The 26,792-nt window shown below is 40.4% G+C and overlaps 1 protein-coding gene across 2 annotated transcripts in view; it reads right to left on the bottom strand.

The window, feature by feature from the left end:
- MAGI2 (membrane associated guanylate kinase, WW and PDZ domain containing 2) overlaps positions 1–26,181 on the bottom strand; it is a 691,018-nt gene extending 664,837 nt beyond the window's left edge. For both annotated transcript variants that reach the window (XM_057364469.1, XM_057364467.1), the window contains exon 1: positions 25,844–26,181. In XM_057364469.1, the coding sequence (XP_057220452.1) occupies positions 25,844–26,144 (301 nt within the window). In that variant the 5' untranslated portion in view covers positions 26,145–26,181. The remainder of the gene's footprint in view (positions 1–25,843) is intronic.
- Between the last annotated feature and the right edge of the window lie 611 nt (positions 26,182–26,792).

Genomic DNA, 26,792 nt, shown 5'->3' with positions numbered 1-26,792 from the left:
AAAAAAAAAAAAACAAAACAAAAACAAAGGTCTTACAAAAATACAGCACTGCAGGCATGGCTTTTCCCTGGGGAGAGGATGAAAGAGCAACATGTGACAGATGTTTGTCGTGTCATTTTATATAGTATTCAAATGCACTCAGAAACAATAGTGATAAGAATGGTATAAAAACCTAAACAGACCAGACTGAAAAGAAGTGTTACAAAAATAACTCTTGAATAAGAACAAAAGGAAGTAAATATAGAAAGACCAAGAAAGTGGTTTTAGGAAGCTTTGTTTGTTTTTTATGTCGATTTAAAGAAAAGAATAAAGTCTCTTTTAAGGACTCTCTCAAATCCCAAATTTGTCTCCATTATGTGCTGACTCAGAGACTTCACAAGACACTCTGGCTGGGAAACTGCAGGGGTTGTTTCCGACATAATATAGTATTGATGTACCCCTGAAGGATGTAACAGCACCATGAAACAGACCATCCTCTTTGCCTGCAGGGTTTCTGGCTGTTCTCTTAGGCTCCTTATTTCCTCCCTGCAGCCAAAACCTCCTTTTCCCTTATGTAAAACACCTTTCTTTACTAGTTTTATAAATAAACAGATAAAAAGAATAACTAAATTATCCTCTGGGAAAGTGACTTAGCAGTTAAATGTCAGAGTGTAAGGGATACCTGATCATATAGGAATAAATTTCAACTATGAGGTGCAAGGAGAAGGAAGACACTCTAATAATTCATTCACTCATATAAATATGTATGGAGGCAACCTACAAAATTGTTCACCCACTTTGGGCAAAATATATTTTAGTATGCAAACTACTGCTTAGTGGTTGCACATGCTCCTATGGGGAAGATGGCACAGGTGCTTTGATTTCTATGCTGCTGTTCACTAAAAGACAGTAAAAACACCATTCTTCAGTCTGAACTGGTTATTGGTATTCCATTCTAGAACTGAGATGCTTAAATCATTCTTCAAACATAAGCTGTTAAGAAGCCTAAGCAAGGAAAAATCCGGTATAGATTTTTTAATTTATGTTCAGGCATTAAGATTCTGAAATAATTAGATTAGGAGTTATCTTCAAACAGTTTCAGATATTTCGACCACAAATGATAAAAAAAAGAAAATTAAAATCCAGCTTACCTACAGAAAAAGCCCACAACTACCTGTCACTATCAACTTTTCTTCCTCACAGAGGCTCAACATCCATGAAGCACCATTCTCTTCAGTAGCCTGTGTGCTTTTGATCTCAACAGAACTATTTTCCACAACCCATTCCCAAGTTTAAGAATGCATTTCCAAAAATTTTCCCACTTCTGCAAATGTCACAAAAGTTTTGCATACAGCGAATGGCACAAAAGCCTTGCATACAGCGTTACAGAGATGGCCTCTCTAAAGATGGTGGGACACAGCACTTGGAAGAATAGGCCAGAAGAATGTTAATGAGCTAAAGAACTGAGGTGGATTTATGGTCTGACGAATGTGTGCAGAGACGGAGAAACCACAAAGCCCAAACCCACTCCCTGTGCCCCTGGTCTGTTGTTCAAAGGTGTTTGCAGGGAGGAAGGCACCGTGAAGGGCCACTGCCCATCTGGGGTTGGTGAGCTCCTGAATATCACAGCTACTACCAACTGCTACAACAATTCTTCAAAACAGAAAACTGGTATCCTCTTTAGCAGGTAGGGAAGCAAAAACACAACCTCCCCCTGCCTTATCAGTCCTCTTTAGGGGGTAGGGCTGCTCCAACCAACAAACCAAAAAGCTGGAAGTTGGCTGAGTAACAGAAGAGGACATCTGGTTAAACCACTGATCCACAAGAAAAGATCCCCTCTGCTTTTTAAAGAGGAGGTCCACTTCACTTTTCTTTAAAGCATTTAGGAATTAAAACTGGTTGATCTACATTCTGACATTTAATCAAGAACATATTTAGGCTAGAATAATTCCCATTCATAATCTCAGACTTAAAATACAAAGGCATGTCCTGTGAATGTATAAAGACCTAGCTGGCAAGTCAAGTTTTCTCAAGTTCCTCAATCACTTGAAAACCCCACTAGTTACTTTTATACCTTTCAACACCAATTTTTAAAAACACAGCTGATGGTCTTGGTCAAGTAATCAAGTAATTGAGGACTGCAAGATCATACCCTGATTTTGGAACACTTCCTTAAGCTCCAAGGAGATTATCTGTTCCAGTTATTACCCGAAGTGATTAAGTCACATGATTCTGAGCACATCACAAACAAGAGACCAAATCTGCTTTTCTTTTGTACGAAAGATTTTCTCAACATGTGAATCAACATGCAATGAGGCAAATTTTATCCTCAGTGGGCAGACAGGAGTAGAGAGAAAGGGATTTTTACTATCCAGTAAAAAATTAATAAATTCAGTCAGACATAAATTCAGTCTCTGCTTCTGTGTTCTCATTGCTGAAACTCACTTGAAATACACTTTTTAGAAAATGCCCTTTAGAATTCATTTGAATTTTTTAAACTCAAATAATTTGGTGATTGTCAAAGTTAAAGAGAATTCTGGGCAACAATTCTGTAGATGAAATTTTGATTTCTTGCAAAATTTCACCATGGAGTCATAAATGCAGATAATTTGAATTCTGACATACCTTTCACATTACTTCCCTAATTTATTCTTATGTATTAAAACCAAGCAACTTATTTCTTGCAGTTAACACGGTAATTTTACTTTTCTCCTCCACTACTTTTACATTGTTTCAGTGAATACCAATGCACGCAGAGCTTATGAGGAACCAGCAATGACCAAACAAAAGAAAGAATCTTACAGTGCGGATCAGACTGGTTAAACTACAAACAGCGTTAAACTACACAGAGAAAACAACATATTGAAGAATCTTATTTTGCTACTAAGAACATAATTTTGTTCTTCCCTCCACCAGATAATAAAACCAGATTTAGCTAATTTAAGCTTTTTTTTGGTCCCCACTCCTAGAAAAGGATGCAGATACTGAAACATAAAACGACTCTTTGGGTTGTGATGACAACTTTTACATATTTCACTTTCACAGACTACTCCTAGTCATTCCAGAAATACAATACAGAATTCTTAAAAAACCCAAACCTATCTTTCTGTATCAGGTGGTGAAATGCAGCCTACAGTGCTAAGCAGTGCGAGTTACTGCAAATTGCCATAAATTTACATGCCAACTGTTGCTGATACCTCTCAAACTTATCATATACACCAGTAATCTGCTCTTTTACAATACATCCACACAGTTTTTGAACTAATATGGCAACTGGGAGATAGAGAAATTCTGCATGAAGGCTGCAGGAGATAGAAAGAATAATCTTACTGAACACGTGTTATTAAAGCTGTTAGGAGTTACTGCCGGGTAGACCAGATCCACCTCAGTGACACCATTCACTCAACAGACGCAGCCCAGGGCTCCTCAGACCTCCCATCCTGAGCACTATGAAGATCTGACACAAACACTTCTAGCTAGTGATCTACCCAAAATGTTCACTTTCTATTTCAGTCACAATGCCCACAGAACAGCATCCACACCATGAAAGGCACCAGGTGACCCTCCTAGAAGGTGGTGAGCTGTTGTGCTCTTGGTATGAAGAAATTCATAGTGCTGCTCTGTTAGTGTGGCATTACAGGTACCTTCCAAGTTACCACTTCTCAGGAGTTATTTAGCCTGGGACAATCAGTGCATTTTATCAAGAGCTAAAACACTTGAATCCACCACAGTCACTCAATTATTTATTGGGAATAAAAATTTTCTATTGGTATGAAAAGCCAATAGAAAACAAAAACCAAACCAGCAGAAATGCTCACTTCCTTTTCCCACCATCCAGTTACTTGTCTCTTCCACACAGATTAAAAAGATAATCAATAATCATCTTCAAGGTGTATGGCTACCTCCTTTCCCCTTTCTGTAAATACTGACTCCTATTTTCTATGTGAATACAATGAAGGTGTAAGATATGTTTCCTCCCCTTGAATAATGTACTCTGAGGAAATAAAGACCTGTATATTACTGAGTGGAATTAGACAGCACCAAATGCAATCAATGGCTAAAATGATCAAATGGCTCTTTTAAACAAATTACTGAACTAAATCATGCACTACAGGACAGCAGAAGCCAGACTCACTAATAACCCTACCAGTTTTATTTCGTACACAGGAATTCTGGAGAAAAGACAGCTGCAATATTGACTGAGGTTAAGTTCCATGTGTTATCAGCATAGAACGAGCTTTGGCCTCAATCCCCAGTGATCATCCACGTGCGACAGTTCCACAGCTCCCTAAGCTTCCCCAATACCATAAAATCATTTGAGGAAACCAACACTGTATTGCAACCTTACTCTCTTAGAGGAACTTTCACAAGGGCTATTCTATTTCAGTGATTTCCTGCTCCCTTGTGTCCTCTTGAAATCCCAGTCTTGGCATGTTTTTCTCTGGGCTTATACACTCTAGTATTCCAGCAATGAATATTCTACCTCAAAACTTTTTTTTTTTTTTTTTTTTAAATTTCCTATGGTCTGTGCTACCCAAAATTGTAATACGATTTTCAAAAAATCGTTACATAGTCATATTTCCTAGGGAGATTAACGATGATTCAGAGAAGCTATGAAAAACCATTCCACCTCAGCTTCAGCAAAAATACATTTAGATCTCTGATACCAGAGCTTAGTATCCAGAAAGTCAACCATCCATACATCTACAATGAATACAAGCTAGAAATGCTCAACATTTTATAAAGACAAATTATTAAAGCAATTTTTAAAAATTTGCAAAATACTCCTGATTTTCAGGTGAATCTCAAGTAGGATTGTACAGGAAAACAATATTCAGTTTCCAGTGGCCTGTGATAAATTAGATTAGGAAAAAGTGTTTATTATCATATACTTTACTCTTTCATTTATTAATGAAATTTCTTGTCTTTCACACAAGGTAAACCTGATACTGATTTTAACTACCCTACAGATTAAATTGTAGTAGCTTCTTATTACTGCTAAACTTTGTATTAGAACTTATAAGAAAGCTCTCATATCAGAAATTTATAATTAAATTACAAAAATTATCTCAAGGTTTATACAGCCATTTGGAAAAATGTGCCTATTTATCTGCATCACAGCTGATGAAGGATTTTTAAAATCCAAATCTGACAAGAAAGTTTGAATTTTGCTCAGAACACAAAAAAAAATTTACACATCATTGCTTTGTTCCTAGATCATGACATCAACCTTAAGCAAATATTTCACCTACACTGAACTGCTTTTTCAGCCACTGTGATGCAGCCACCTAACTTGCAGTTTGTGTTCTTAAGTCAGCTGGGATGCAGTACAGATCCCTTTGGAATACAGTTTGCCACAGTAATTTATCATATAATAAAAAAAAAAAATCTATAATTTATGTGTTGGCTAAGAGCTTCAGCTGAGGGAGAGAATTTGGACTTCATCCCATCCATCTCAATTGATTTGTGGGCAGCAGATTACATAAAACTAAAGATGACCAAAAGTTACAATATTGGTTCTTGCTTTACACGTGAATGGCATGAATATTTGACAGGTTAAGATATTTGTAGTTGTGCAGAAGGATGGAATCAAAGTTCACTTCAAGACACAGCTCAGCTTTTCCAGCTCCATAAAAATGAACAACAAATCCTTCCATTACAACTTTTCACACTGGACATTATTATAAACAAAAATCCTGAAATATAAATCACAGATATGGAGTACCTGAAAATTAATGTTCCGGTGGATAATAGTTTGCTATGCATCCAAGCCAGATATTTTGGTCCTTTTTACTCAATACAGTAAATATAAATTAAATAAATTTAGGAAATATCTATCTTCACTGGCATCCAATATTGCCCCTRTAAGTGGAGTAGTGAGAACCTCCAATACCTCAAATTACAAGGAATGAAGTGAAGCATATTGCATTTTCATCTTTTCCATGAACACAGGGCAATTCCACAGCAGATATAATCAGGATCTACAATGTGTTAACTGACAGCAGATTTTGTCCCCAAATTTTACAAATAATCTCAAATAAAAATAAACTAATTCAGGCTGTTTAAATCTTACATTTGTTTACTTAGATGAATTATTTTACTTTGCAAAAATTTCTCTTTCAAGACTATCCAAATAAACTATTTACAAAACCATAGTTTTGTAAAATCATTTTGAGGCAAAGGAAAAGAAGATTATACCCTGAAGACACTTCTCAGCTACAGGGAAAAGCCTATTCTACATAGCTAAAAAAAACCCCAAAAAATAGAAAGACATAATAAACAGGATCACTGATTTGATCACAGAATTGTCTCAAAACTGATACAGAAAGAATCTTGAGCCAGTGCATCATAGAAAAAAATGAACAAAAAACCCACAACCTTAAATTAAAAAAAAAAAAAAAAATTTAATTTACATCTTATTTACACAAGATCTGATTCAGCTTTCAGAGTTTACTTTTCAAAGATCAGGTCAATATTGAATAATTAGCAATTAATTACATGTCTGTAAGTCACATTAGTATGCTACCCTTACTGCTATTGCAGACAAACGCATCACAACCATTAATTGAGTTCCCTCAGAACTCTTTCTGAGGAACAGACCAATTATTTGTTTAATAATCTATATGATATTATTACCATTAGGTATCATTATTTAAGGCTTCTAGAGAATCAGAGAGAGCTCAGATGTGAATGCTTGCCCACTGCCTGTTCAACTTAAGCATCTTAAAGTCTACACCATAGCATATTTCAAACACCTCACAACACTGAAACTACCTGTATATGTGCCACTTTAAAACAGGTAACATACACATTAGTGACATTATTGTATCTTAGTGCTGTATCAAGTGACAGATCATATACTGCTCTTCTTTTGTCATGACTACAATATACAGACTCTTCACATGCACAGCTCCATATCAGTAACTACAAGAATCTTCAAAAAGTGATGCACTGGTCTGTCACGGCATGGCAAGAAGTGGTTGTAGCTATCTCCAATCCTTTGTCTATCCATCCAGACATCACCACCAAAGGCCCAGATGACCCTGCAGCTGCTGGCCCTGCCAAGCTTGCTGTGACACCCCCGGCAGTGGCATCCTGGTTCCTTTCCCCTGGCCATGGGGCTATTGAACTGCAGCAGAGATATGCCCAGCCTACAACTCTAAGCTGTATCCTGGTTTTTTTGAAGCATCACATCACTTGCAATGGATTAAGGCTGGTTTTAAATTATGGAGCCTACAAATCATCTTCTGAATGCTCTATTTTTTAATCTTAATTTCCCCTCTGTTTGCTCTTTTTTTCTTAGGGTCTGGTTATTTTGGTTTTGTTCATTTGGGGGGGTTGTTTGTTTAGTGTACTTGTTCATTTTTGTTGACGCCTTGAGACAGCATCTTTATCAATACTGAGTTCTGAGCATCTTTACCAATACTGAGCCACTCTCATTAAAGGCCATTAAACATGCCAACCATACATATCCCTCATGGCACCAAAAGGAGCATGAGCAGCAGGTCAAGGGATGTAATTCTGCCCTTTTACTCTACTCTCGTAAGACCCCACCTGCAGTGCTTTGTCCAGCTCTAGAGCCCCCAACAGAAGAGGATATTGGCCTGCTGGAGCAAGTCCAGAGAAGGGCCACAAAGATGATCAGAGGCCTGGAGCACCTCTCTCCTTATGCACACAGGATGCTGTGTTCAGACTGGAGAAAAGAAGGCTCAGGGAGTCCTTGAAGCACCTTTCAATACCTAAAGGGCTACAAGAGAGCAGGAAAAGGACTACAAAGGCATGTAGTGACAGGACAAGGGGCAATGGTTTCAAAAGAAAAGAGAGTAGATTAAGACTAGATATTAGGAAGAAATTCTTCACAGTGAGGGTAAGGGGAGACTGAAGACACTGGAACGAGTTGATCATAACAATTGTGGATGCCCCATCCCTACAAATGTTCCAAGTTAGATTGAATGGAGATTTCAGCAACCTGGTCAGGTAGATATGGCAGGAGTGGTGGAACAAGATGATCTTTCTTGGGTTGCTTCCAACCCAAACCATTCTATGATAGCAACAAAATAATACTTTGTAGTCATCATCCTCAGAGGTATCCAATAAACCAATGGATGTGGCACTGAGTGCTGAGGTCTAGTTGACAATGTGGTGATCAGTTAAAGGCTGGATTCAGTGATCTCAGCAGTCTTTTCCAAACTATTTCTATGATTCTGTATGTATTGAGTGTTCTAGTGTTAGAGCTATATAATAAAACACATATTTAAAACACAGGGGAGAAGTGTGAAAACAGCTAAGAGTGCCAACATCTTTGAAACACAGTGAAAATATGCACATAACTCCTGTCAAATCACAGGATCAAAGAGTGTGATTGAGAAGAGTGTTTATCTGATTGATGCTGAACATGCTCCAGCATACCAGTAAGGACTCAGACAGGATCAGTTAGTTGCTCTGGATCTGTTTTAATGGAGTATAGTAAAAATGAACCTCTTCACTAATAAAATGAAAAAAGCATTTGCGTGAAAACAGACACAAAAAGAGGATATTTTACATACACAACATGCTGAACAAAATTTGGATGAAAAGACAGATTTTCACTTTTATTGGAAATCCTTTATTGTGTTGGTTTAAATCAAATTCTTAATGCTACTGTAACGTAACTGCTTATGCATTAAACATGCAGCTTTTCCAAAGGTTCTTGTTATACACATTCATAAAAATTGGGAGGAACATAGGTTTTTTTTAGATCAAGCCCATTCATTTCCTCTGCTGATCTGAATTATACTGCATAAAGAAGGACAATAAACAACTCTAATGATCTGTTACATTGAGACTTTTCTCCATGATGTCCGCACAGGGTTCTGGCTTATAAAGCACGGTGGAGGAGCCTGCCAAGGGCACTGGCTTCTGCCCCATGCACAATGCCCAACTAAAAGCACAACTCCCTTTGTCTCCCATCATTTCCAATAAGCACAAGGGCCTGGAATTGTCTTGCTGGGGGGAGCAACCTCCCTTCCCTTCTCTACTCTCATAGTCAGAGTCAAGGCACCAGCTCCAGGCCTCTTCCACTTCCCACGCTGAGGTGTAGAACAGTTCTTCCTGCACATCACAGCCAGGGCTCCAAAGGCAGGATATCTCCAGGTCCCACTGAAACTTTCCAGCTCTTACATGAGATGCTATCTTTCTTAAAAAAACAATTGAAAACTCCCATGGAAGGATATGTCATCTGAAAAGATGGAAATTCTCATGCAGTAGCATTAGCACTGCAGAGTGACATACCTTTGTAGCATTTTAGGCAACTGGATGGGGTGGAATTACTCAGCAGTGCCTTCCACTCCTACCTTTCCCCCCACTTGCTTTATTTTTCTTTGAAAGCCATATTACTCTTTGTATGTATAGTAAGCAATTACAGAAATATTTTGCAATCATCTTTGAAAAACAATCAGAAATTTCCTGGTTTCCTAAACAGTTCTAAGACAGAAACAAATTACACGCATTTCTTACAGACAGCTTTAGTAAGCGAAATTCAATTATAAACCTTTAAAACACAGCTCCACCACACGGAAATGCAGTATCTACAAATAGTTGATTGGAAAGTCTCCTATACAGGAAATGTGAAATATTCCATGCTGTACTGTGAACTTGATAAAACTGATATGAAATTTCCCTGAATAGTTGATACTGGCGCATGAAAATAAAGCAAAGCTCAGCAGGACACATGAAATCCATGCATTTCCAATGTAATTCCAAACAGCATAGCATAAATCAGCATGGACATGTAATTCTTGGCTCTCTTGTTTGACACAAGCAAAGCAGAAATTATGTGTTGTTGCAGGTGTTTTGCAAGCAAACACAATGCCCAGCTGATTGTTAACAGATGAACTTTTTCAAAGGAGAATGAGCTGAAGGAAGATCTCAAAGCTGACAAATGAAAAAACCCAGGTGGAAGTAGTTGTGACCATCCCTGGGCTGGAGCAGTCAGAAGCCACTGTTTGTGCTAGGATGGCACTGGAAATAGGCTGCTCCTAGGGGAATTGAGAGCAGGCTCCAGGAGGCTCAAGAAGCATTTTGGGGATGGCAGCCACATCCAGCTGGGCCACTTGCTGGGCTCCTCATCATGGGCGGTTCCATTTGGCTCAGAGATTGTAAGAAATATGCATCTCACACTGAAAGCTACAGAACACCTGCAATTTATGTTCTCTGAGGAATCTGCAGTTTCTAAACCCTCAAAGCTAAACTCTGAAGTTATACAACCTATTGTTAGTCAAAACAAAGATCAACTTGTTCCAATCCCCTGCCATGGGCAGGGACACCTTTCACTAGACCAGGTTGCTCAAAGCAACCTGGCTTTGAACACTTCCTGGGATGGAGCATCCACAGCTTCTCTGGGCAATCTGTTCCAGCACCTCACCACCCTCACAGTAAATAATTTCTTCCTAATTTCTAATCTAAAGATACCTACTTTCAGTTTGAAGCTTTTATTCTGTGTCCTATCACTACACGCTCTTGTAAAAAATTCCTTTCCAGGGATTTATTTGGTTTTTACACAAAACCCCATATGTGCAAAAATACCTTTAAGTGTTAAAGATGAAGCCACTCTGCTACAGGTCCCATTTACTACTGAAGATATATTTTACATATAATTGAAAGGCTGAGCACACAGCCTTTGCAGTGTGCTGGTTAAGGTAATAAAGGGAAATAAAGTGTCAGAAAAAAACATCTGATCTTTGTAAAGTCATTTATACACTATAATGAAATGTAACCATTTGACTTACAAAATAATTACTGCAAGTTCAGCAGATATGCTCTTCATAATAGAAAAATATGTATAAAAAACCTAAAAAATAAAGAAGGATCCTTGACTTGACAATCTAGGTGAAACATCTTGCTAGGAGCTTTTTCCCCTTCTCTATCCTGCTGCCCTTCTGAAAAACTCCTCTGTAAATCTTACTCCGCAGGTTCACCCTCCCTAACTCCAGGATATTTTCAAGAGACGGCAAATTACCTGTAGCTACCAGCCAGAGGAGGGGGAAAAAATTTAAAGGCTGTAGACACACAGAGGCCTGTCTGTTCCTGGATTTGATCAGAAATCGCTTCTCAGCAGTGACACATAATACTGTTTTCAAGCAAAACATGAATAAACATGTGCATAAACTTTTGATTCAGAGCAATGCCACACTAGTTCTGTGATCCATCAAATCTTAGAAGATAAACATCATGTGATGGGGTCATCTCTTGCTAGAAAGATTCCCAAACAGCAACTGGAAAGCTGCAAATGGTGATTGAGTGGACAGGACACTTCTCACTGTGAGTAACGTGTGGCCAGGCAAAGCAGCAGGAAGCACTTGCTCTTGAGTTAAAAAGATAAAACTAAGCTGAGAAAGACTGGTCAGAAAACAAGGATTCTGCTTTAAAAAAAAATTGCGAAGCACTGACATTTGGTTTCATTTCGTGCTTTTAAAAAATAAAATGGAGGAAAAAGAAGGAAATCTTTCAAATATTAGTTGAGGAACTTATATCCAAGTGTAGTCCCACACCAAGGAGATTATTGTACAGACCTGCTCCACAGGACAGTCTGAGAGTCAGGTTGGAGCCCATCCAGGTCACCTGCTTGCTTGTGTGTCTTTGGTGACAGCTTTATGGCGCCCCACACAACATTCCCAGAGGGCAAGCTCAGACTCCCTATCACCCAGACAGCTATGCACTACTCAGTCATCTATTGTGGAATGTGGTTGGGCCCAGCACTCTGCAGCTTCAGCAATCCCATCCTTCTGACAAGAGTGAGAAACACACAGAGGCATAAGAAAAAAAGTCAGTATTCAGGAGTGCAGAATAACCCAGCACCCTCCAAACACAGATGTTTTTAACTTCTGCTACGAGGATACCTGGCATGCCTGAACAGTCTGATCACTGGCTGAATTCAGGACACCCGGTCCAGGAGGGGAATGATGCCAGTGCTATCCATCAAGTTCTGATTGGACCTTTGCTTTACAGGAGTATGGACTGTTAAATCTGCTGCCTGAGCCAAAGTCTCAGCTCACCTATTCTCAAGCTCATCTCACGTATTCCCTGGTGATATTGGCCACGCAGAACATTACACATTTTGTGCACCTGCAGCTGCTCAAATTGTTGAGCAGTTTCATCATACACTGTGAACCAGCTGCCCTTGCTGGAGACATCAGCTTTTCAGGGTTTCCTCTGTCCTCAGACCTACCAGTCACTGCACCTGGAAAAAGCCCTGATGAATTAGTAATGCTAAAAAGGCAACTGTGCTCATCATCAGCTTCAGAACCAAAGTCCTGTGAGACTCACTGTGTAATGATGGGTGCTTCACATTGAACAGGACTGCACGGTGGTCCAAAGGACATGAGTGCTCCAACAGACCTTGTGCCAGATCTAATTAAAGGATCTAGAAGTACTGTGGTACATAGAAGGGGATTAAAACAAGGATTGCAGAACCCCTGCTAGATGTCGTCTTAATATTATGCAACTCCTTTCTCCTGAAAACAAAGGGTGGATTCAGCAAGACTTAAGTTGCCTTCCTTGTGCAAGGCAAAATCCTACCCTGACCTCTCAGTGATCGCTGCTTTAACTGCACACCGGCCCAGGCACTCAAAGAGAACAGAGAGACCTTCTACATAGTGAAACCTTCTCCAGCAGAGCAGCAACACATTCCTTTGTACCAGCCTCTCCAAGGGGAGTGGGAGAAAAGAGTTTTCAGTGAGAAGTGAGAAACTAATGCCAAAGAGGAGAATGCACAAAGAAGCACCAACAGCTCTTCACAGAGGTACAGAAGTACAGAGTCACAAAGCAAACCTTTGGTGTAACCTCAGCTGACACAGCAACAATGGAGTCTTGCCTGGGATTACCAGGTGTCCTCATAATATCAGGACAGGCTCACTTCTCCAAAATTCCTCATTAATTTGGTGGGATGTCAAACTGGGCTAAATCTAAGATTGTGCCAGTAACCCCACCCATCTTGGATCAAAAGGTGGCAACACCTCCTTGAGAGCTCCTCTCAAAGGAGCTACTAACCAGGGAAGGAAATCTGAAGTCCCCCATCACTGTGAAAAGTTAGAGGTGCCCACTGGGTTCTTAACTAGTACTTTGCACGTGACCCTCAGCAAACCCAACTTTGCCTATGCTAACATTTTTTTAGGACTTCATCTATTTTCAAAAGGTTTTAAAACAAAAAGACAAAGGCATTGGGTGGAGGCAAAAACACCCCTAAAAAACCCCCACACAAATTACTTACAATTTGTTACTTGTCAAAGTTAATTGCTTCATCAAGCCAAAAGAACTTTAACAAATGTCTCATAAGTGTGACTGATGCACCTACTTGTCCGATTATCAATGCAAACAAACATAAATACCTCATTAAAATATATAAATGTATATTACTTTGGTTTCCTACATTTTACCACTTCCAATACATTTCTGTAAAGAATTTCATTTTAGGAGAAAACACTCAATCACCCTCTCTCATCTGCAGATACGTTCGCATGCTTGTGCTCCTGTGTTATTAACAAAGCTTCTGCTCTTCATGGGATTTGTCATGGAATATAAAATAAATGCCTACAAAAATGTTTTCCTCTAGCAATCAATAGAAACCCTCATTGAAGAGGAGAGGGTTTTTTTTTGTGGTTTGTGTGCCTTTACTTGGACGCGGTAGTGCTTGCATAGACTTTTAAATTACATTGCAGTGTTCTCCACTCTGTTATTGATTGGCTTGAGATTTTTGGCAAGTCATTTCACCACCGTGCGGTTCTGTCTCTTGCTACCTATCCTCTGTGTCTAATTAGCCTTTACAAACCCTTTGGGGCAGCAACTGTTTTTCACTGCCAGCTTGTAGTACCTGTCACCATGGGATCTCATTTCAGTTGGCGTGATAGGCTAATAACAACATTCGTGTTGTAAGAGATTAGTTTTTTCCTTTAATTCTTTACAAAATGAAGCAATTACATTGGGGAAATACAGTACCAGTTCTATGGGTAAATCATACATATTTAGAAAGACCCTTTCTTCTTAAAAAGCTAGACAGGCTTTAAATAACATTAAANAAAAAAAAAAAAAAAAAAAAAAAAAAAAAAAAAAAAAAAAAAAAAAAAAAAAAAAAAAAAAAAAAAAAAAAAAAGAGAGAAACAAACAAAATCATAAAAAGACAGCACAGAGGAAGAAAATACAATCATTATGATTGTGAAACTCAGCAATTTCCCAAGGATTTTTAAGAACTCTATCTCATAACCTAGGTCAGGAGACCAAAGAGGGAAGGAAGCTTTACACAGTCTCAGCTTCCCTCCTCACACTGAAATTCACAGAGGTAGCTGAGGACATCAAGGATAACTGCCTGTCAGGGGACTCTGAGTAAGTTCTTTTTGTACATGCTTTTTAGAATCTGGAAGTTATTCAGATGGTCTAATAACAAGGGCAATATTAGTGTCTAAAGGGATAAAAGTGAAGATTTCTGTTTTAATGTCCTAGCTGCAAATCTCTTTCCCAGCAGCAGCCTCCTCACAAGCTGGCCAGCAATGCACAGATACAGAGGGAGGTATTCTGCAGCTCACTGCAACCTGTTCCTAAAGCAATTGGTGATAAAGTTGCTTACTACTTACCAGAAATCTTCTTAATATTGACCCAAAAGAACACTATTTGGGTCCCAGTTGGATTTACTGCTTTCCTAGAACTGGTACTGCTCTAATCACATACAAAAAAAAAAAAATCTCTTCAACTTCTCTGACTTTTACACTCTGAAACACTGATTTGACTAAGCTTAAGGCAAAGGCACAGACGTGAATTCCTATCATGGCAAAGCAGATGTTATTCTTCTGCAAGTCAGATTAACTGTACACAAACCCATACAATATTTCACACATATTTAAAAGTGGCATTTTTGAGTTTTATGGGTTCATCTGTTCTGAAGACTATTTTAGTACTTAAGTGTCACAGGCTTAACGTAAAAACTCAACACAAATATGAATCCAGAAGACCTTTTAATTGATATTTCAATTATCGAATTTTAATTTTAATTATGCAAACCCAACATCTTGGTTTTACTTTTTTTTCTTAACAAATCCTCCAGTACTGTGATGGATTCTTTTACTGAATCGTTTTATGCTATTTTTACTGGAAAATGACCAAACAGAGTGAATGTGGAAAAAGCTCTTTTTACTGGCTTATCAGAAATTCCAGTAATTCTTCTAGAAGTTTACAGGGCAGAAATTGCTTCTACATGTAACCAAGCAGATAAAATGAAAAGCCAAATTCTTTAGGAAACGTATTCTCTGTACACAGTATAACAAAGATTTTTTGAGTAGGCTTAGCAGTAGCTATAATAGAAAAAGCATGAGACAACAGACCAGCACTACCAATAGTAGAAGCTCCACATTAGCAAAAACTACTATATTCTCTTAAAGCTAAAAATATTGCTCAACTTTTATCCACTTTTCAACTTATATCAACAAGACTGAAACATGAATAATTTGAGTTACAGATCCTAGTTAAAATGATACAGAATATTTCCAACACCTATTTTCAAGAAAGTCATTATGTTAGACTCTGAACTTAGTGTGAATACTTCCTTACATTGCCATAGAAACGAGAGACTCTCAACTTGAAATTGTCATGCTAGTTGCTACAACAAAAAGGCAGTTTCTCTCACCAGGAGTTTTTAGATTTCATGGATGAAACAACAGAAAGATATAAGAAACCCACATGGAAAGGAAAGTCAGAAACACAAGTAAAAACAAAGACTATAATATATATACATACATAAAAATGAAGAGTGGTCAGAGCACTCCACCAGTATCATCAAGTGCAGAATAGGCATCCCAATGGACCTGAGCTTCAAGGAGAGTTTTGAAAATGAGTAGTGCAGTGGCTGAACAGGGAATTTGGGGGGTAATTACACTTTGTCTAACCAAAGCACTCAACTTTTTAACCTGAAGAAGTGTCCACCTCCTCCATCATCTGATACAAGAGTTCAGCAGCTGCTCCCCTTTCCACTTCACAAGAATTTCATTTCCATGCTAAGAGCACCTACATGCTCTATTAGCTTTTAAAGCTTGCAACAGGACTCTGCAACACTTTAAAATATAAAACACTGTTCCTTTAAAAAAAGACCAAGGATGGAGAATCAAAATATAATGGGATTAACACTTGCTTATACTAACATACCATTTTGGAAGCATGCAAGAGGCTTATGTGACATTTATTAATGCAGATTTAGCACAAAGAAAGACTTAGTAAGGAAGTAACAGAAACTAACACAGCCGTTCTACTTTAGACTAGTTAAAGAACCAGCTTTTGTGAATGTAACATGATAGAAACTATTCAGTATAACTCATATGGGGTACAAATAGGACCATTCTTCAGTTTTAGTCTAAGCAGAAAAAAGTGTGTGTTATAAAAACTTTTATGTGAAATGGATGTCCTGGAATGACACTGATGCCCCAATTTAGTTTTCTGTCAGCTTCTGTAGGACAGGTTAGGTGTTGCTTTATGAAATGGCAACATTTTATCAGAAATATGCAGATTAATTCATTATTGCAATGAAGGAAGGAAAGCTGGAAGATTGTATTTTATATACAAAGAGAACCTTAAAATGGGCAATTTAAAAAATCATATTGTACATTTCATTTTGACAAATGGAAGGACAGTGTGAGATAAAGAGCTACCATCAAATAGATAAGTAATAAAAGATGACTTGTCCCTGTTTGCAGGAAGGATTTCCACTCTGGAATACTAATGTTACATTAACACAGCTACACAATGTACTTGCTAGCACAGTGTAGAAGATTTTGCTTATTATACTCTACCATTATTTTCCAATTGTTCTGCTATGTATAGTGACTCTATGAGCACTATCCATAATGATGAAACACATTTCTAGTGTTTTCTCCCTTTTTTTCCTGCATACTGAGGACACAATATTTCTTCCGAGTTTTTACAAACAAACAAACACACTATGATTCTGCAGAGAGTGAGTGATCTCAATTTTGTCCCCAGTGTCTGACCTAACAGACTTCAGAGGAAAGCTCTGGGCCCCAGAGTGGTAATCTGGGAACTCTGTGAACAATTTATTAATTTTGGATAATTCAATGAAATCACTGCCATCACTGGCTATAGAGACAACCATATGTTGTCAAGGCTGTGTCACGTATCTCCCAAACCAGGAACAATGGGAGATTGTTACACCAGGCTTTCTCCCATCACAACAGGCATGACCTGGAATCATGAAATGCCAGAATTCTGCATCAAAACAAGTTTCTGTACGCTTTCTGAAGTGAACTCAAGCACAGAGGGTAGAAATATCTTACTGGCAAAATAAACTAGCTGGTGCCAATGTCAGACCGGAAAGATATGCTACTTGAAAGGTTCAAGATAAATTCCAGGGATGCAGGAAGGTGTTCCAGTAGCACAAAACATGGGCCAGGCAAGAATGAAGGATATTGGTGGCAGATAGGGCTCCATGGTTTAAAAGGAGAAAAGGGGGATCTCCATGAAGTACACTGATCTGAACCAAGGATGGCTCAAGAGAGTCGCAAAAATGTTATATAAAAATATAAGAAGACATTACTTCATCTATGGATGTGGCAGCAGACAGCCAATTTGTCTTGTCTGAAAACCATACAACGCAAGCAAATTTGGTTTTTTATTCCGTTTTCACATGGTGTTGAATACTGGAACTGTTGCCCTTGCTTCCCAAGTTCAGAGGTCTGAAAAGAAAAGTGCCGTAATGACTGGTGTTCATGGTCCTGCACACCTCTGAAAGTCCATGACACCATGACTGTTTCGGTACCAGAGAAGAAGGATGAAGAAATAAAGCCAGGGAACCCTTGCCACAGCAGCAAGGGACCCAGCAGGCAGTTCTGTCCATAAATAAACACTACCTGGTAAATCTCTTTTTTTTGTAGGAATGTCACACACATATGAAAGTCATCCTACAAAAATATATGTTGCTCCCCCACTTCTCAGGTGACACCATTGTTTCACCCTACTTTCATGAGAACTTGGGACAGAAATAAAGACATATTAAGAATAATTCATGCTTTCAGACTAAGCAGCAGGAATTCATTTTCTTGCTTTGAAATTAGTTAAATCTGTGTATTTTAGAGGGACAGATTTAGACCAGCATTCTTCTGGAGAAAACAGTTGGTCCTATCTTGGACTGGTGCAACCTTCACTGCGTATGAAACAGACTGGATGGCTGGACCTAGAGAGTGGGGGAAATGGAGCTACATCCCACTGGTGGTCAGTCAGCAGTGGGGCTTTTCAGGGCTCAGTATTGTGGCCAGGCCTGCTTAATATCTTTATCAAAGATCTCGTGTTTTCAGTTCTGGGCCCCTCACTACAAGAAAAACATTGAGGGGCTGGAGCGTGTCCAGAGTAGGGCAAGAGAGTTGTGGAAAGGTCTGGAGCACAGGTCTGATGAGGGGCAGCTGAGGGAGCTGGGGGTGTTCAGCCTGGAGGAAAAGAGCCTCAGGGGAGACCTCTACACACTCTACAACTGCCTGAAAGGGGGTTGCAGGCGGGTGGGGGTCGGCCTCTTCTCCCAAGTAATATGTAATAGGACAAGAAGAAATGGCCTCAAATTGCACAAGGGAGGTTTAGATTGGATATTAGGAAATTTTTTTTTTCCTTGAAAGCTTTGTCAAACATTGAAACAAGTTTCCCAGGGAAGTGGTTGAGCCACCCAACCCTGGAAATCTGGCACTCAGGGAGACAATTTAATGGTGGACTTGGCAGTGCTGGGTTAATGGTTGGAGTCAATGACCTTAAAGGTCTTTTGCAAACTAAATGATTCTATGACTTCAACACGTTTCGAGAAACTAAGACAGATCTAGGAAACGCATGTTCCCTGTGCTGATTTTTTTCTGTGCTGGAGGCACAGGGCTGTACATCTCTTTTGAATGCAACAAAACACGTAAATTCTAAAACCAGTAATGTTGTACTTTAATAATCTCTAATTTCTTTTCCTAGGACTTTCACACAATTTTACTTTTTCGGTTTTGTTCCTTGTCTTGCTTTCCTTCGTCTCAAATTCATGCATTGTGGAAATAATCAAAGACATCCAGGAGAAATGTCTGAAGCTGATAAGCAGAGTGAAACAGATTATTCATATATTACTAATCATAATGTATGTATGAATGAGAAGACACCTGGTAGTGCTGTGTTGACAGCAAGCTACCTTTTGATTAAGCTTTCTGGATTCTAGCAATCTGCAGGTTTTGACTAAGAGTTCAGGAATAATGTAAAAAAGATAAATACAAGGCAGATACACACAAACAGCTTTCTTTCAGCTCAGCTTCTAGTAAAGACTCCAAATTGTGGATAGCAGGTTTGAATAAATGAGAGATTTTAGGTTAATATTAAAAGAACATTCAAACAACAAATATTGTTTCTACAATCATTTACCAACACGGATTTTTGTCCAGTTTAGGAATGCTAAATAATTTTTGTTAAAGCCCTTAAGTATCTTTCTTTTCTCTTACTTCTCCCCGCCATTCCATTTTCCTTTGGGGAGTTTCAGCCTACGGTTAGAAAGCTAAACAAATGGCCAGAAAACTATGACACCTTCTTACTGGATAGATTTCTGTGAGGTTGAAAAAAAGTTCATCTGTAACAAACCAGGTGTGCTGAAGAGATACTGTTGGGATCATAGCCCCTGTGGTTTTAGAAAATTCACCTAAGGCCAGTATTGCAACAGCATTCAGCAACAAAACCCAATGACAGGCACTTTGCTACTGAAATCAATATCTTCCAACTCTCTGCTCTAGACTGCACCTACTTGGATAGGGCACCTAGTCATTCTTATTTTAAAGTTTATGATTATTTTATTTCCTGCTGCAGAATCCTCTGCCATTCTGTACATGGCTGTACATTGCTTGGCCACCAGAGTAAACAGGTTCATTGTAACTATCATATATATATTTGCATCAAAACTTGAATGAAAAGTATACTAGAATAGTACTGCAGCAATACTTGTATAGCAGTACTATACAAAATCTTACACAATCTCAACCTACAGATAAACATTCCTACCAGTCGCAAAAAAACCCAACATTATAGAAATGGATATGTATATTCTTATATTTATAAACACTTGTGTACATAGAAAAGAAAATTACTTCCAGAATGTTAAAACAGGCAATATCACTACGTTCTTTGACCTTTGCCTTGATGGTCCCCATTAAAAAAAAAAAAGCTTTTTTTTTTTTGTTTATAACACCATGAGGAAGAGAAGAAAAAGAAAAATCTGCTTCTACAACTACTGCAGCACTTTCCATCACCCTTTCTAAATCACAGTCGTGACCACCTCCTCCCATAAATCCCTTATGAAGGCGTGCTTTTTTCCATGTATACACCACTTCTTGTACACAAAATATGTAGATGAATAATTTATAGAATCTTTCATGTCATGAAAGGAGCTCCTCATCTACAAGGAGCAAGGAGAAAATCAAGAACACTGAAAGCAAAAGCTCAGAATCCATATCTTTCATGAAATGCAGAATTAATGTAGGTGAGGTTATAAAGGAAATCAGACACAGTTCTACCCCCTCACACCAGTACTTTCCTTTGATGCCAACAACATCAACAGATGGACAAGTGTTATTGTGAAATTAACTTTACCTTATGCAACTAAACAGAACTAAGCAGAGCACTCTCAATTATTCAATTTCTTAAGGAAATGATGCACTAACAAAGTTATGGCTCCATCCTTTAATGGCACATTTGTAATTCTCAGGGAAGGAAAAAGACTGATGAATATAATTCTACTGCCAGTGAACACAGAGTCCCTGACATGAACAATCACAAGCTCTCTGGAGGAGCTGAAGAATAAATCACAAGCTACATGAGTCAGAAGTCAGCTTCAATGGTCTTTAAATTAAGATGGACAAGCATAAGAATAACATAAAGTAATGGTAAAAAAAAGAACCCTGAATTTAATTTCAGGAGTTAGTAAAATCCTAAGGAGACCAAATTAGGAAAAGGAGTAAGTCTGAAGTACAGCCTATTTTCAAATACTATCTATGCAAAAGTCATAGAGAAAAGTACAACCACACACGTTTTCAGGTTCTTTGGGTCTGTTTTTTGCAAGACCCTTGTGATTTTTTTTTTGTTCTGGAAAATCATGCCATTTTCTGTTGCAAAATATTGCTCTTCTTGTGAAGATAATTATATCCAACATTCCCATCTTGGAAGACAGTATATAGTGATGTCCAGGAACAAAAAAAAAATCACCAAGAGACTATAGGAATATGTGTATTAAAAAGTCTGTAATAAAATAGTAACATTTTAACTAGCAGACACAGTATTTACGTGTGCAGGCAAAACTTAAGAAAACCACAGTGTTCCTGTATTTCTCTGTCAAAAGGCTTATCACAGACTTTTAAAGAAATGCAAAAAAGTTAAGCCAGATTTTAATTACAAAGCTTATGGATGAACCCATTACAAAATAACACTATAAAGTTATTAAATCCCTTAGCCACAAATCAGTGGGTGCTGGGACAGCACCATCCTGTCCTTTTAGTCTTTGCTGGGAAACCACAGCCACGGCTACCAGGAATAGGATGTGGAGCATGCAGTCTGCCCAAACTTGGCTGCTCTTGTATTCATCCTAATGAGGGTCCAAACCTTTTCCTGACTGGAAAAGCACTTACAAATATGCCCAAGTCCATCTGTAGTCAGTGAAACATTCTAGCATATGCTTACTATTAAGCACATGATTGGACTGAGAAAATTAAACTGGTTTTTAGTTTCTCTTTACATTATGTGTACTAAACACCTTTCTTGCATAAGGAGCTAAAGAAGGGGGTTGAAGGGGGGTTTAGGGGTTGAAGGGGGTTGAAGTCTGACTATTTAGAGTCAGATAAGAAACATTAGAAAGTGTCCATATAAAGTGTCTGTGCTAGTCATGACTATTACTATATGACTTCCATATAGTCATACCACTTAATATTTCTAAAAATTAATTAAATTGCTCAGTTGGTCAGATCACCTGGTTATTTAAAATAACCAAGCCATTTTCCTTGAGAAAGAGGCACATCCAGCAGCAGCTTCAGGACAAAATCTGCTGCAATGCTCCTGAGTTCTGAAATCCATGTTTTCAGACTGTTCATTGGTATTCTACTGAGGGCATCTGTGTTAGTTTATAACTCTATGTAAAGAACAAAGATCCTGGTTTATGCAGTAGAACCAGGTGGGCTGTTCCTGCAACCCTTCAAGAAGTGAGTCTGTGCACAGCACTGACCTGTGTCACCCACTGATGGGAACTACTGTGGATCTGAGACAGCAGTGATGAACAGAGACTGCAACTGGAGGCAACATTGCTCCCCATATGACTCTTCTCCATGTGATTACTTATCCAAATTAAGATGCCTTTCCTTAACACACTGCTACTTTTACAACTACGCATCTGTACGTGTGTGGGAAGAAGACAGCACTTAATCCAAACTGTTCTGCATGTAAAAACAAACACATTTAAAATTCAGAAGTATTTCTTTAAGCAACAGTGGGTGCTCTTCTCATCACCCAACAGAGCAGAATGCACATTTGCAATACACCCAACTAATGTAATTGTACACAATTCTCTCATTGGAAGGGTATATATTAAAAAAAAAGCAGGGGCTTTGCAAAGGAAACCCTGCCTTCTTTATCTGATGTCAAGGACAGATTTGCCTTTGATTTCATCTGGGCCAAGATTTCACCCCATGTGTTTCTAGAGATTCTCTGTGATTCTGCCAACAGTAGCACAATAAGGGGCTTGCAATAAAAAAACTAACTAAAAAAAAAAACCCAAACAGGAAATAGTCTCCAAGGAATACTTCTTTGTGAGCACTTACAATTACAATTAAGTAATAATATTAAGGATTCTTACAGTCTTTTCTCCCCATGCAAAACCAGGTATAATTTTCTGCATTAAAACCCTATTTATTAGGTATCATACTTAGGAGAATTCATGTTGAATCATGTAATGGAACTGCAAATCAGTTTCTCATGAAGTTTACTCCTCCTCATGATATGCAGCAACTCCTACATTATGTGTTTGAGGTTTTTATAACTCAAGATATTTAGCTAACATAAAACAGCAATATTACATCAGACTTTTCAAAACAAATATTTCACCTAGTAACATGATAAATGATGAAGTATTTATTATTGTGGAGTAGGGGCTGTTTATCAAACACAACATAATGAAAAATCATGAAAGCACCTTTATTTTCTGTACTTCAAAATAGCTAATTCTTGAATTAGACATTCCCTGATTTCATCTACAAGTGAATTTTCACTCTGAATTGTCAAAACTTTCAAACAAGAAAAATACTCACAGTCTCTTAAGGATTACATTATAAATAGTCGTGTCCTACCTCCACATTTCTCTCTCTGACTTCATTCCTAGGCAGCACTGAAGAAGCAGCTACAGTCACATGGTGCATTCAAGGTCATGCTATTCTAATTGACAGAGATATCATTGATAAATTATGCGGAAACAACGATAATGGAGTCATTAACCTTGTTCCAGCACACTAAAGGTGCTTCCTAATTAAAAGGAGAACAAAAGTTACAAAAACATATAAAGATTTTATTGCTCAGCCTTTTCTCTCCTACACATTGCTGCAAAGCACAGTCAGGGAATAGTAAGATTGCTGTAACGTGGCTGCCTGTGCTTTGTCACTGAGGGGTGCAGGGACTACACTGGCTCACACTTGAAGGAGGAGTCAGGTAGTAAAATGCACAAACCACTGACCTTTTTTTTTTTTTTCAAATGGGAAGTTGGATCCAGAAGGCCTCTCTCTTTGGCCTAAAGAATGCTGGAGCACATGAAAGATCATTCCAGCCAGGAAGTCTTTCTCAGTCCAAGAATCTATGCTTAACTGTCATTTCCAAACAGTCATGTGGCCAGTGCTTTGAGAACTTGCATCAAAAGTGTAGTCAGTTAACATACTGCACTGAAACTCCTCAGACAGGTACAGATACAGGTATAGATACACAGAATTAGTGAGAATACAAAATTTATCTTTTATGTCTCATGCAGAAACTTGCAGTAATTCCCAGACTAAAAGCCTGACTAATGTCCCTAATTCATATATGACAGGTAATTTATTAAGAGTGCACACATTAATGAATCACTACTGGTTGCTTTGACTTAAAGAAAAATATTAGAAAAACACTGAAGAGATGGAACAGAGACTGTTTCACACAGCAACTCAAAGTAACCTTGTATTTGCCTTGTTGTAAAGAATCTATAAGACTTCTAAAAAAAAAATTAAAAATTGGATTACAAACAGCCTACCCTTCTTGACAGTTTAACTGCTGCTTCTTTCTGAATCCCATCACAGTAAGATGCTCATACTGTGAGATGAGATGATCCCTCATAAATTAATAAAATTATTAATAAAAAGAGGAAAGCAGGATTCCTGGAGTTCAGGTGCCCAGAGATGTCTGTATTGCCAAGACAAAATCCATTATACTGGTTTTTAATCTTCACTTATCACATGAACTGTTGTGTCTCCCGGCATAGCCTGACAGTCAAGATATGATCAACAGCATATTGCACAACTTACCCATAAGGGCAAATAAAAAAATGCCAGATCATATCTGTATTTAGAGGCTTGACCTCATGTAGATAACTGAATATATATCATAAAGTACATTCTGAAGGCCTGAGTGGAAATCAGATTCTTTCTACTGGTTCTGTCATGTCTGGATAAACTAATAATTGTCATATTCTTCAAGCATTCAGAAGTATCACAAATTATACTTTAAACAACAAACCATCAATTACAAAGAGGAAGCAAAATTGCCAAATGATACCCAATGTCAGAGATTCTCCTCTGTGTCCTCTGAGCACAGGCTGATGGCTACAGATGCAGAGCACAAGCGCCTCTGATGCATGGTATCTAAAAACTTCCCACCGCAGAAATTCCCAAGTTTTCAATGGCTGGGCTCACTGCCCGGCTGGAATGCGTACTTCAGCGATACGCCCACAGCCGCTGCACCACCCATAGCCAAGGAGCACCTACAGACTCGGACCCCAGAGCAGCTCCTGTGCTCCAGAAATGCTGCTGGGGTAGCAAAACCCCAACAAACCTCCTCACAGGCGTTCAGCTGCAGGCAGCTCAACTCAGCATAGTTTCAAAAGGACAGAAACAAACAAGTAAACAGCATCTGTGGCGTCTCTTCTCTACTGACTTTCCTGGAAACGCATTCATCTATTATAGAATCTCAAAATAAATAAGAGAAACAGAGGCGAGGCAACACTATACCGTTCTCTCCCAAAAGTTTCTTTCTGCCTGTCCTCCCACTCGCTCTGAGCTCCCCGTTCCCTGGGATTAGCGATCGTTTTCACCAGGGATCAAATGAATGACTTTTCCGCTAATGACACTTAAGAGATGCTAAAGCCACCCTGGGCGCCACCAGGGACCCGGCGGGCGGCGGCAGCCCCTGTCCCCACGCCAAGGCGCCCGGAGCGAGGCGAAGCCAAGGGCAAGCTCCTCTCTGAGCCGACCCCGGCTGCTGCTCCGGCCCCCCGGCASCGCCAGCGGCAGCGGCAGCAKCAGCCCGAGGGGCGGCGGGGCCGGGGCCGGTCGGGGACCCGTCCCCGTGAGAGCGGGGCTGCCGGGGGTGCCGCCGCCGCCCCCCGCCCGGCCCCCCCCGGCATGGCGAAGCGCTGTCACTGACGCACATTTAATTCGCCCGGCTGCGGGTACCGCGCAGCGCCGCTCGCATCCTCCCCCCGCCGCCGGGGAGGGGGCGGCTCCGCCGGGGAGGGGGAAAGTCAAACTGCAGCAACAAAGTTGCTCCCCCTCCGCTCCCCCAGACCTGCCCCGGCCCCCAGGGGGTGGGCAGAGAGGGGGGGCCGTGCCCGCCTTACCTTGCTTGACGCACTTGAGGCGGATGGGGTCCTTGCAGTGCTTGATCACGGCCAGCACATCCCTGATGGTGAGCCCGGCCACGGGGGTCTCGTTCACCTCCAGCAGCAGCTCCTCCGGCACCAACTTGCTGCCGCCCTCATAGGCCACCTTGCCGGGCTTCACTTCCCCCAGGTAGGGGAACTGCCCGTTCTCGGCGCCCCCCTTCAGCTCGAAGCCCAGCTGTCCCTCCGGGTTCCTCACGATTACGATCTCGTGGACTCTGCTCGTCCAGTGGCTTTTCTTCTTCAAGCCCTTGGACATTGCCGTGGGGATGCTCTGCCCGACTCCCTCCCTGCAGTCTGTGCTTCTTCCCTCCCTCCCTCTCTGCCCCCCTCCCCGGGGCAGCCGCGCTCCTCCGGGCAGGCTCGGGGCGGGCGGCAGCGGCCGCGGCTGTGCCGGCCGGCGGCCCCCGGGCTGCGAGCTGGGTCGGGGAGCGCCTCTGTGCCCGCTGCTCCCGGCTTTAGCTGATATCCATGGCAGCCGCGGCGGCCGGACCCTGCCTGCGCGTGGATGTACTAGTTGTAGAGAAACTGGCAGGAGGGAGGAGGGAGGAGGGAGGGAGGCAGCGCGAGGGAGGGGACGGCCGCGGCGCGGGGAGGAGGAGGAGGGGTGTCGGTGTCGGTGCYGGAGCGAGGCGGGCGCTGCTTCGCCGCTCCCGCCTCGCCTGACCCGGTAGTGAAGGCCGAGAGAGAGGCTGCCTGGCACGGCCGGCAGAAGGCGGAGAACGGCCCGGGCGGGGGGGCGAGGGCGCCCGGCGGGCGGGAGGAAGAGCGGCGACCCCCGCCCGGCCCCCTCAGCGTGGCCCCGGCCGGGAGGGGGCGCTCGGGAGAGCGATGGCGCTGCCCCGGCCAAGCCCGCCCTGCCCCGGCCCCTGCCCCGCTCCGGCCCCTGCCCCGCTCCGGCCGAGCC

This window comes from Malurus melanocephalus, unplaced genomic scaffold (genome assembly GCF_030028575.1).
Source record: "Malurus melanocephalus ecotype Western Australia unplaced genomic scaffold, MMel_1.1 scaffold_39, whole genome shotgun sequence".
Classification (NCBI taxonomy): domain Eukaryota; kingdom Metazoa; phylum Chordata; class Aves; order Passeriformes; family Maluridae; genus Malurus; species Malurus melanocephalus.
Note: the sequence above shows the minus strand (reverse complement) of the source record. Positions and strands in the feature narration are given on the sequence as shown.